We start from the raw sequence: 12,594 nt of genomic DNA on the forward strand, positions 1-12,594 counted from the left end.
CAACCATCTTGAACCGCCACACCATCTCACCCAACTTTGTGCTTTTTATAGATTTGACTTCCTTCTATCATCATATTTAGCCTGTAGGGCTGCGTGAGATGAAGTCAGGGAGAGAACCTTTGTGTTTCCAAACAAGGAAACCTTCAGGGACAAGCTGTGGGGTTTGCTGTGGAAAAGGGAGGAGGGACCTGCCCACCACAGGCAGGGTCCGAGGCTTTCTGGTAGGGATAAAGGCCCCAGATGAGACCTGAAAGGTACGAGCAGGAGTTAGGAAGTATTTCAGGGAGTTTAGCTGGCAAAGGTAGTTCTGGGTGCTGTAACTGTTTACTATGGTCAGGGTATACAGCACTCAGGAGGCAGAGGCAGGGAGATCACTGAGGGTTTGACCAAGTCTGGTCTTTAACATGGCCAGCCAGGGTTACACGGGAAGTCTTGTCTCAAGAAAGCATAAAATCAGACTATCAGAGGCCACTTGTCGGTGTCCGATCATACCGGGCTTCCTAGCCCTATGAGGTGGAGACTATAAGGTTTGGGGTAGGGAACCAGGTAAGGAACTGGAAATCACAATGAGGAAGGTGGTGCGTTAATCTAGAAACAGGCTTTGAAGAGTTAGAACTTGGTAAGCGTTCCCGACATTTGAGGAATGGCCTGGTGAAAACTCAGCGGCCTCACCAGGAATGGCCAGTAGAGGGCGCGGCTGCCCAACACACTCAGGGCAAGAGCAGGACTTCCCAGGCTAGGAACAATAAGGACACCTCCTTGCCTTCTCCTAGAGCAAGTTGACAAGTGTCTTTTAGGTACTGATATGGCCCCTTCTTAGCCTTGAATCTACTTGGCCTCCCTCCTGGTGTCTGGCCATGTTGCACCTAGGTCCTGGTGGTATGCGTACCTTTTGGATACAGGCTCGCATCACCACCCCTAGCTTCTTTTGATACATTGTGGGTCTTCAAAGGCTCCCCAGTTCCTACAAGGGAGCTGGGGTGAGCTGTCCACACTGGGTCAGGTGTGGAAAACACAGCTTGCACAGGAGAAATGAAGCCCACAGCTCCCCTGCATTTCCCTCTTCTCCAGAAAGCCCTCTTCCCGTTACTTCAGGGCCTCTCTAAACACTTGGTGCTGAAACTAGTTACAAATTTGTATTCCCTGTAGGAGGAACTCTTGAGAAGAGGGGCTAGAGTCATCTCTGCAGTGCTCAGGATGAGGGGGATCAGAGCAGGCAGCCACTACCTGTGAGGGAAGCAGTACAGAGCTACCCTGAGAGCAGCATCCTGGCTAGACCTTAGGGGTGTGGTTGGGCAATACACCCGGAGATGGGCCTGAAACCAGCAGGGTCTCATTCTTACAGGTCTCACCTGTCTGTCCCCTGCACAAGGAGCATCTGGGTTATGTGAAGTACAGAACCATTTTGTTTAAATGAATGAGGCATTTCCCCTTTGAAGGCCTCCCACCCCAATTAAAGGCCAACTGCAGCAACACTTCAGGGTTTCAACCCTGCTTCCTTCCTGATAAGAGGTGCCATGTCATTTATTGAAAGAAAAGAAAACAAAACAGGGTAAAACATCTCTTAATAAGTGCAGTTTGCTAAAGTCCGGTTAGAACATTTGGGTAAAGGGGAAATGAGAGTAATCAAAAGGACCACTGTAAAACTTTGGGGGTCTGGCACCCGGAAGAGCAACGGAGGTGGTAGTGGAAGAGGGACTTTAGGGTCTAAAGGGAAGCTGGCCCCAACCCCACCTTCCCTTCACCCTCTCACCCGCTTAAGCCCACCAGAAACTACCAAGACTCCTGGAGTAAAAGGTTTCAAGTTCAATAGTCACACTCTCTCCAAGTACAAAAAGCAGTTACAATCCAACTGAACAGACGTGTGTGTGCAAAGTTACGGGGAACTGAGACATCATATAAAAAGTTAGGTTAAAGGTGATTTTGTTGTTTGTTTCGAGGGTGTGGCTCTTCCTCGGTTACCTGAACTCAGCAAAGAAATGGTTATTTGATGAAGTATCAACGGCTGACCCACAGTAAAAACAGACAAATTCTAAAAATTAAAAAAAAAAAAGCATAATTACCAAAAAAAGTCACTGCTTCCTCCCTCTGCATTTTGCTTCTTAAACTTTTTTTTTTTTTTAAGTTTTTGAAATTTTTTTTTTTTTAAATCCTGAAAAGTAGACAGTAAAACAGCTCCTGGAAGAATTTACAACCAACTGCATGAGAGTCCGGGAAGCCAAGGGGCTAAAAAGCAGAGTAGGGAGGGGCAGACAGGCAAAGGTCCTCCCCAGTCACTGGGTAACCACGGGAGAGGATTCTTTAGTTAAAAAGGCAGGGAGAGGAGGAAGTGGAGGGACAAAGATAAAAGAAAAGGTCACTGTTGCCTGTTTTGAATCCAGAGAGAGAAATGCCTGGCCTGTATGAAGGGAGAAGCCCTCTGGAGAAAGTGGGCTAGAGAGAGGCAGCCCTGGGATAACCCTGTCCCCAGCACCACAGGACTCAGAGGGGAAAAGGAGCCAAGGCAGGTCTAGTGGATGCAGCCAGCACGGGCCTCTGGAGGCTCCAGCACCCGCTACTGTGTGCTCGTGCCCCCCTGCGTGCTGCCCGAATAGCTTCCATAGTCGTAGTTCCCATAGTATGGCGGCCACTGGCTCTGGTTCTGATAGTACTGGCTCCACTGCTGCGCATACTGGGGAGAGAACAAGAATATTGTGTTATCTCTCTGCACTGCAGACTGTGCCTTCTCTCCTCCTGTGGTCCACCCTCAACACACAGGCCCTTTGACAGAAATCATAGTGCTTTGGAAAGATAAGGGGTGACTTGATGTCACATAACTGGGAAAGCAGGAAATGTAGTTCTGGTCTTGTGGCTTGTCGGCTGTCCTTTTAAGGTGTGGTAGCACCAGCACCAACTTGGACCAGAACTTGGCACCCCTTGGCCAAATTGGAGCCCTAGCTCAGCTAGGTAGGTTTGCTGCACTTGGGGGCCAGGGCTACACAGTGGTTTATTCATCAGCCATTAAAGACCAGTTTACCAAAAGCTTGAGACAAGTAGCTTCCCATGTTTCAGGAATAGGCAGGAACCCAGGTCTGAATGCACACCCAAGAATGCTCGCAGAAGCCTCACCGGAAGGCCCATCTTGCACTCACCTGCTGATACTGGTTATAGCTGGGCTGAGGGTAGGTCTGGGCAGTGGGGGGTGGCGGTGGAGTATAGGGAGCAGGATTGTAGGGGCCATAGCTCCCATAGTTGTAGGCAGGTGGTGGCGGAGGTGGTGGTGGTGGGGCTGTGTAGCCCTGGGTGTAGCCTCCTTGGTTGTAGGGTGGCTGGCTGTAGCTCGGCTGAGTAGAGAAAACAACAAAAGCTCCATGAGACAGACAACACACATCAGTATGGACACAGGTCCCCTGATGGAGGCAAGTCTGTTCTAAAGTGCAGGGACAGGTCTGGGAAGCAGCTGACCCTAGGCCTGCACTCGCTCTGCACGGCATTTCAAAGACCTGCTTCGGTCTACAGTCGGGAGCAGTGACCGCTGTGAGAGCTGCTGAGAAAAGCAGTGGTGACAAGTTGCCAAGAGCTTCTCATGCACAGGGGGGATGAGCCATTCTGGCTTATCCGCAAGGCCGACATCTGCGCTAGCTCTATTTTACAGAGAGGGAAGATGGGGCTGGGGCTGGAGAGATGCTCTGCAGTCAAGAGTACTGGTCGCTCTTGCAGAGGACCCAGGTTCAGCTGCCAGCACCCACAGTGACTCACAACTGTCTGTAACCCTAGTTTCAACAAACCCAATATCCTCTCTGACCTCTGCAGGTAATGCACACAGGCAGGGCACATACAAACACAGAAACATAAAGTAAATTTAAAAAATAATGAACTCTTAAAAAGAAACTAAGTGAGGTTGCTGGGCCAAGGCCATACTCTCAGAATGGCTAGCCCAGGTCTGCCAGCCCCAGAAGCTTCATTAAGCTACAGCACGCTTCACCTCACGGCAACTTCCTAAGTGATTCCTAGCAATGTTTCTGTCCTTTATGTGGAAACAAGGACCAGAGGTGTCAAGCTGACTGTCCCAGGTCACAAAGTCAGGTTCTGTTGGGGCTAGGCTCTGACTTAAGTCTTGCCAAACTCCTAGTCTAGGAAATATGCTGGCAAGGTGGCACCAGGAACTCCCTCTCATCTGTCTCCTGCAGCGGTTCCCATCTGTCCCTGGCATGTAACAGGGACTCAGATGGCTGTGAAATAAGAGATGGCCTCAGTTTACCAGAGCCCAAGCACTGGCTTCCTAAGAAATGGAACAGGGTCTGGAGCTATTAAGGGACAAGGTCCTTATCTACCTCTAGGCCCTGGCCTCCTATGATGGGCAAAAGGTCACTTAGTGGAGTCTTTCTTACAGACCCAATGAGGCCAGCAACAGAGGTAAGAGATACGGTCTTGCTGATGGGAGCCAACGCTTGCAGTTACCTCTAGCTTTCGGGGAGAGGGAGAATCTAACCATGTTTAGTGTTTGACACAGCTGACCAGCTGCAAGGGAAGAAAGGACAGGCTGTAGACCTGTGGCCACAATGTGCTGATACCTTTGACCTGCCCCTTCCCTCTACACAAGTAGATACGTGTACACACACACACACACACACACACACACACACACACACACACAGCTCACTTGTGGAGGGCTGTAGCTGCTCACTGTAGGGGTGCTGGTATTGGCGCTGGAGCCAGGGATGTTGCTGTTTTTGTTGTAGCTGCTGGCTCCCGGAGGGTTCCGAGCAGGGCTATAGCTAGGTGGTGGCGGTGGTTGCTGTGGTGGTGGTTGTGGTGGTGGCGGCTGTTGCGGTGGTGGCTGTTGCTGAGGAGGCCGGTTATAGCTGCCTCGGTTGTTGGAGTTGTTGTTATCCCTGTTGTTGTTACCCCAGCGGTTTTGGTTGTAGCCACCACCTCCACTGCGGTTGAAACCTACATTGGAAAATCCATATGTACAAGAGGACTCAGCATGGCTGGCTATGCCCAAGACTGAGTTCAATAAAGCAAGCAAATGCAGGTGCTCCACTTGTGCTTCCCCCAGGCCCTTGGCACACTTCCTTGTCCCTGTCCTGACACAACACCTAGAGTCACTGTTTGCAGACAGGTCTGTGTCTTCCAGTGGACTGTCAGCAGGCAAGGCACAGATGTCTTAGGTGTGTCCAGCAATATGTAACTGTTCAATAAATTAGAAAGGTTCAGGAACAAGGCTCAGCACCAGTAAACAGCTGCAAGCTAGTCAGATATAGTCCAACAGGTTGGGCCAAGTGGCTTCTCCTGAGCTGCTTGTCTACATGAAGGTTAAGTTGGTGTCATGAGGTTACAACATCCTTGGTCACTGAAGAAGATCTAGAACATGTCTGATACATAGTTTTAAAGATTTGACTGAAAGACATATTTTTATTTGGCCTGTGTATGAGGGGTCTGGATACCCTAGAACTAGAGTTACAGGCAGCTGTAAGCAGCTCAGTGTGGTTGCTGAGAACCAAACCCTCTGGAGGAACAACTAGTGCTTTTAACTGCTGGGACATGTCTCTGGTCCCACGCTTGTTAATTTATGACCACACTTTACTTAAGATACCATACCACTTACTAAGAATCTGGATTTTAGCTCACTGGATCCCCAGCTCAATTTAGCTCTGTGATCATGGGCAAGTCAGTTGCTCTAAGCTTGCTTCTTCATTTGTTTTTGAACAAACAGCAGTCTAAATAGTTGCCCTTGTGAGATCTACAGATGGATCCTAAGATTCCTCAAAGCGTGCATGGTCAGACAGGGAAAGAACAACAAACAGAGAGCACTGTCATGTGCAAACGACATGAAGCAATGAGGTTGGGGACCAGGCAGTGGGAAGGAAGGTCCCTGAGGCTGCAGAGAGATGGGAGCATCAGCGGTTCCCACAGCCTGGCCTTAAAAATGCAAGGCTGGAGAAGGTAAAAGTCTCACCTCCTCGGTAGTTGCCTCCTCCACCACCGCTGCCACCGCCACCTCCGCGGTTCTGGAAGCCTCCTCGGTTGCCTCCAGGAGGGCCTCGGTTGTCATAACGCTGGAAACTGCCACCACCCCCACGGCCTCGGAAGCCACCACCTCTATTGTCAAAGCGCTTTTCAGGGGGCGGGCCAGCCTTCCGGCCTTCCTCGTTGTACTGCCTCACCAGCTTGTCAGCTTCCTCTCGCTGGAGCTCAATGAACAGAACCTCATCTAGGAAGTCCCCAACATCAGGCAAAGTGAAGTTGGCTAGGAGGAAGTAAAAAGTATAAAAAGGGAGAGAAGGTCAGCATCTTCTGATACCTGGTTCTCTTCACCTCAAAACACTGGTTCACCGGAGTAGGAAGGTTGAAGGAATGAGGTTAAGATAGGACCCCAACTGCTTGGTGTAAACACTGGCAAGGGACTAAGAGAGACTCTTCCTCAAAGAGGAATTGGGGTCTCTCCAGCCTCAAGGTGTTTCAGAGGCAAGTGAAGCTACACCCCCTTTCTTCCCACTGTAGAGCATACTGAGGCTTGCCCAAGTGCTGGGTGCCAGAGGCAGGAGATGGTGTAGGCCTTTCAGCTTGGGCTTGTATACACACTCTTTCTCTCATGACACTCATCCCCATCCAACCTGAAAGTCCTTCCCCAGATTGAGACTGGAAGCCTATTCCCTCATATGTGGGTAACGAGAGACATAAAATACAAATAAAGAACAGACCACAAAGGAATCACACGGAGCTGAGAGGGGCCAAAGTGAAGAGATCTCTTGTCTGAGGATGCTGCTGAGATGGCCCCCCACCACTCGTTTCCTACCTTTCATTTCTAAGACTGCATGATCTGGGACATCTTTCCCTTCTTCGTCAGTTCGCTTTATTGTGCGGTCTTTTAGGTCCTCATCAGTTGGGCAGATTACAATAGCTTTCCGCTGGAAGCCTTCAAACGGTCTCATTTTCCGTCTCTGGGCTGACCCATAAACATTTGTCTAAGGTAGGTAAGAGGCAAGAGATTGGATATTCAGAGCTGTCTCTTGCAGGGCATTATGCAGGGAAACGACCAGAAAGGTAAACTAGGAATCCTCCCACCAGAGACTCAGGAAATAGCTCTTTTTCACTTTCTAAACTCATGTCCATCTCAGCAAATGCAGACTTAGGAAACACAGAGGTTGGCTCCCAATAGCCGGGCTTTCCTTGTTAATCCTATTAATGGCACTGTAGTTTAAAAATCCTCTCCCCTGTTCTCAAAGGATTCTGTGTATGTAGTAAAATATGCACTGTACGAGGTATAGCGCTTAAGGGAAGAGCCTCTCCAACCACCTAGCATCCGCCATACTTCTCAGAGATAATGGACTGTATTTCACATAGGCACTTCTGTAAGTACTTATGTTTTGTTTAATATGAACAGAATTCTACTATCATACTATTCATACTATCTTCTGAACTCATAATCCTGCTTTAGCCTGAGCCCCAAGAGTATAGTTCTAAATTTTTTTTATTTTAAAAAAATTTTGAAACATGCCTGGCCGTCCTGGAACTATATAGACTGGGCTAGCCTTAATCTCACAATCACCTGCCTTTGCCTCCAGAGTTGCTGAGATTAAAGATGTGTGTCACCATGCTCTGCCCGGGTTTTTTCTTCTAAATAATCAATGGAAAGAAGATAACCCAGCAGTCCTGACAATTGTGCAAACTGTTTCCATTAATATGTTAAATCTTCTTTCCTGGTCCTCTGACACTGGTCTTACCCACAAGTCTACCCAGGGAGACTGACAAGGTGACAGACAGTCTGTGCTTTTCCAAAGTGCAGCTGGCTACCGCTTTGTTTTTCTTCTTTGCTGGCAGAATACATGTGATGACTGAGAACAGCAATAACATCCAGTGACCAACACCCCCATGTGCCAATCAAGTCCTTTGCCAGGCTGGGTAGGATGAGATGGGAGGATGAACACAAAGGAAGACAAAGTTTGAGTGGCAGCTCTGAGGCAGGAAAGACCTTGAAAAGAGGTGTAACTTGGCAGATCAAGGTTCTATGTCAGAACTTCAGTCTGTTGTTACTTGTAAAATCAACTCACTGTGGACTTACTGCATTTCATGCCCTGTAAGGGCAAACAGTATTAAAGCCTCATGGTCACTATTATTTAGACTGAGTAAGTTTAAGTGAACTAAAGCTCTCTTCCAGCACTAAACAGACAGGAGCCACTATCGACAATGGTGGGGTGCTGTGGATATTTACTCCATGACGTTGACTTGAAGCAACCCAGACCCAAGTGAAAGGTTAAGTTGCAGAGATCTTCCAAATCAAAAACCAAGAGAGGCAGAACAGACAGAGCACAGGCTTTGGGGGAGAAACAGCTTCCTGATGAAAGCTCAGTTGTGCGACTTAGAATCTGTGAGTCTGTAGACCAGCCCCTAATTAGTCTGAGCCTCCTGCAGTTGCATCTGAGAGCTGAGGACCGTGTCTCTCCCCCGCTGGCTCTGCTAAGGATCTGCAGATGGGAGATTCTGTGGCTGGCATGCGGTGAGGGAAGAAGCCAGCACACAGAGTGGATCTCAACATATGGTCAGCAGGCCCAACAGTGTTCTAAGAGAGGCTTCTCAATGCAAACACCAGGGTAGACTCAGCCCAAGGAAGATTATGACACAATGGATCCTTTCCAGAATGGCAGAGGCTGGGGTGCCGTAACAGACCAGTGGGAGATCCAAGCTGTGGGTGTGGCTGTTCTGATCCTAAACTAGCTCCCTGGCTAAACATTTTTCCCTACTTCCGGAATTTCCTAAAGAAAGTACAGCAGAAGGGGTGAAGGCATACACCTACATACTGTATGTGGCCTTGAGTAACAAAAGGTTTCAAGAAGCAGATTGTAGTTACCGGGCAGAGGTGGGTTCTTGCTATTGTAGTCCTCCTCAGCACCTTTCCTCACCTTCTCTAAAAGTCAAACATTTGGCTTCCTTCAGCAAAACTGTTAAGTTTCCTTCTGACACAAAAGCCAGACTGGTTGGCACTGGGATGACTGCAGCCCTATTTGCTGGTAAGTTGGTCCATTCTATCTGGTGCCCACAAGTGACTCTGTTCTTACTCTTCTAACCCGTGAGGGCACTGAGAAACACATTCTGGTCATCTCCTATGGTATATTTGCCCTGTTGAAGTTCCAGTGAAGAATAGAGAAGCAACCTTGGCAGAAGGACCAATCTCTGCAGCTTTACAAGATGGGAGGGATGAGGGTAGAGTAGATTAGACCCACAAGTGGCTGATCTTTGTCTGGGATAATGTGTGACTCTCTGAGAAGCCAGTCTGGAGTATAACTCCCCTGCAGCTTCCAAGGGCTAGGGGAAGGAAAGAGGAGCCATGCAAATGCTTAGCTTTCCTGGAGAAAAGGAATGAACTGATGGTGACTGTTACCATAGCAAATACAATGAGGTCAGAGCCCTGGGGCGAGCCCTGCACTCTGTGGTCTCTCGGGGAGGTGGGAGGGGTCCTGTGGCTGTTGCTAGGAGACAAGAACAAACAGGGAAGTCAGCTTTTCCAGACACACTTGAACACCCAGCTCCTGCCCCTCAGCTCCATACTGTTTGAGGATGTCAGCTCTAAGAGTGGCTGCGGCCTGCGTCCTCAGGCGCCAGACTCCTTCCAACCCCAGAAAGTGAGCAGAAGGGATGGTGGTAGGGCTGGGGTTCTTAGACATGGTCTTGCTAAGTGTCACGTGGGACAGACTGATGTCCGAGGGCACAGCAGACATAGATGGGCACCTCTGCTGACATTCTGAATTTTCAAAAGGCCTACTGTCCGATCTGTCCACTCTTTCTTGTCATATGCAACAGGGTCAGTCTGGCAGCAGGAAAAACTTGGCTGGGTCCTGGAGGAGCACATCTGGCTTGCTTTGGGTTGAGTGAGGTGAATCCCAGTGGAAGGAAGAGAACTGTTCTGAGTGCCAGGAATGAGGCAGGCTTAAGGCTCTGGGGATAGCGTGGGGTGAAGGAAAAAAATTTCCTCCAGTGCCTGCTAACAAGAGGCAGTTTACTTTGGGGCCTGACTCTGGCCCTAGGTTTGTTTTAGGAAAATAAATAAATAATGTGGCACCTGCCAGTAGGATCGAGAATAGAACTAGAATCCAAAGTTTTTTTGTTTTATTTTGAAACAGGGTCTCACATAGCTTGGACCTCAACTCGGAGATGAGCCTGTTTCTGTCTCCTGAGTGCTGTCATCATGGTATGCACCATCATGCTCAGCCAGAACCAAAGCTTTGACTATGAGGCCAAGTAAGCCAAGCTGTATGCAGCCAACTGAGTGACCAATGCCCTGCCTAGGCCCTGACACACCTCTAAGAGGGTCCTACAGTCCACAGCCCCCAGATCCAGATGGTTTGGGCAACTTGGTTGTCTCTTAGAACACACGGTTGCTGTTGAACATCCTGTTTTGAAACCCTATGATAGCCTAAGGACAGGCTAGAAACCTCATTCTAGGGTTGCCCGGCTAGGGCCTGGCAAAAGTAGAATCTCGGCTGCCCAGCCTCAGCAGAGTTGTAAAGGTAAAGGACGGGCATGTCTAAAGTTGACACACATAATAGGTACAGGAGAGCTAACCACAGGGAATAGGATCTGGGCTGAGACTCTGCGACCATGGGGACACAGCATGCAGTGCTGGTCTCTTTAAAGATCTACCCTGCCCATGAGACTGCTATGCATTATCAATGTAATCCTCAGAGGCACAGCTAATGGTGTGGTAGTGACAAAATCGGCTCTAAACCTTTGCCCAAATTCATTCATACAACAGATTTCTCATAATTTAAATTTTCTGGAACACTTTTTGGAGTTTAGGGTAAAACAAGAAAAGCCACTGGCTTAAAAGCTCCTTCTTGGCCTCACTGACCGAGAGCTCCAGCTCCTGGCTCTAGCCTTGGGTAAACTAGAACTGTGTTCTTACTCTAGAGGGCAAGAGCCTTTGCATTACGGCTGGCCTGGATCATATGGCCTGATCTGCATCCTTTCTGGGAGGTCAGCAGGCTGGACACCACAGGGATCTTTGCAGTCCAGTCCCAACTCCAGCTCCAAACAAGGATGCAGCCGCTAGGAAGGCTGCATTAGTTCTGCTCTGTGCCTGGCTGAACTGCAGGACAGAAATGGCACATGGCATGCTTTCACCGTAACTCCCACTGTTGGGCTAATTTAATCTGGCCAGTGATATGAGTAAAGGACAGGCAGGGAATTCTTTCTTGGGAGTTCAAAAGAGGAATCTTAGGCTATTAACACTGTTGCTCAGCCTTTTAGAACAGTAAGTCCAATGGGGTACAGACAGACTAAAATTCCAAAATGGCCTAACAAGGAGAAAGGGCAATGACTTGGGGAGCAGTGAAGATACAGCTTGATTGGGAGAATGCTTATCCAGCACAAGCAAGGTCCTAGACTTGACTCCCAGTACAAGAAGCCAAGCTAAGCAAGTACTAGACTCCCTGCTGTCAGAGCTGAGCTAAAGGAAAACCACAAATCGCTTACATATTGTCACCAACTGGTCTGTGTAGGATCTTCAAGTCACATGAGGACAACATAGCTCCTGGGGCTTTCCTTCCCACTGTGGCAGCCGCCAATGTTAGCTACCAGCTCCCTTTAAAGTCATGGTACTGAGTAGTGCCACACACGGAAGGCACTTCAGCCAGGTTACACCATGGGGCTTTACAGGGTCTATTTGTTTGCTTACAGGTTCCTAAGAAAGCATGAATGTAAAGCTGAACCACAGAATCCGAGACAAGTAAATACACTCTGCTGCCACTCAACGGAGCCCACACACAACCAACGCGATCACAATGCTGCGTAGGCAACCGACATGTAGAACTCATCAGTGACAGGGATTCTAAGCTCTATGTAGGCCACTCACTCTTTTGACAATGCTGAAACCATACATTGTTTTTACTCCGATTCAAAACTGACCAAACCCCATCCGTAACTGAAATGTCAACATGTGCTCCCCACTGGTAAGAATGTGCCCAGGGAAGCTAGAGCACCTTTATTCTGCGAGTACGTAATGACATTCACACTAGCTGTCCTGAACTATGTTCTTTGGAGGTGTGAGGGGCCTTAGGCTCTCCATTTTGCAAACTAGGATGCTAAGATTCACTCGATAAAGTTGGTTGCCCACAAACACTTAACTAGGAAGTAGCAGAGTTGGGGTTCACACCTATGAGGCTTAGAAATCTTTGGCTCTTGAGGCTGCAGAAATAGCTCAATGGTTGAGAGTACTGGCTGCTTTTCCAGAAGACCATTCCCAGAACCCACATGGCAGCTTACAAAACTGTAACTCCAGTACCAAAGATCTGATGCCCTCTTCTGCCTTCTGTGAACCAGGCACACATGTAGCAAACTGATATGCAGGCAAAACATCTACACACATAAAGAAATCTATGCCTTTCATCTGGCTATGTGACTGTCGCCTAAAAATGAATGGGCTGGGTCCATGACCCCAAATCCTACCAAAGATAGGGCTTAGGAAGTGGTATGAAGGGTCTACTGCTCTCCTCATGTACGGTGTACGCCTGACCAGCACAGCTGCTACAGAGCATTATGGAGAAATGAGAAAAGGGCTGGAGGGGAATCCCCATGCAGTGACTAGCTCTCCACTCCTCTGCCAAGGACCGCTGG

At 48.8% G+C, this 12,594-nt stretch overlaps 1 protein-coding gene across 5 annotated transcripts in view; it reads right to left on the bottom strand.

Annotated features, from left to right (window-relative positions):
• Positions 1-1,499: 1,499 nt before the first annotated feature.
• Hnrnpul1 (heterogeneous nuclear ribonucleoprotein U like 1) overlaps positions 1,500-12,594 on the bottom strand; it is a 32,222-nt gene continuing 21,127 nt past the window's right edge. For all 5 annotated transcript variants that reach the window (XM_028781954.1, XM_028781950.1, XM_028781953.1 and 2 more), the window contains exons 11-15: positions 6,782-6,950; positions 5,942-6,232; positions 4,643-4,932; positions 3,132-3,323; positions 1,500-2,671 (exon numbers count right to left, since the gene is read on the bottom strand). In XM_028781954.1, coding sequence (XP_028637787.1) covers positions 2,555-2,671; positions 3,132-3,323; positions 4,643-4,932; positions 5,942-6,232; positions 6,782-6,950 — 1,059 coding nt within the window. In that variant the 3' untranslated portion in view covers positions 1,500-2,554. The remainder of the gene's footprint in view (positions 2,672-3,131; positions 3,324-4,642; positions 4,933-5,941; positions 6,233-6,781; positions 6,951-12,594) is intronic.

The sequence above is a fragment of the Grammomys surdaster genome, unplaced genomic scaffold, assembly GCF_004785775.1.
Source record: "Grammomys surdaster isolate TR1022 unplaced genomic scaffold, NIH_TR_1.0 591, whole genome shotgun sequence".
In the NCBI taxonomy this organism is placed as follows: domain Eukaryota; kingdom Metazoa; phylum Chordata; class Mammalia; order Rodentia; family Muridae; genus Grammomys; species Grammomys surdaster.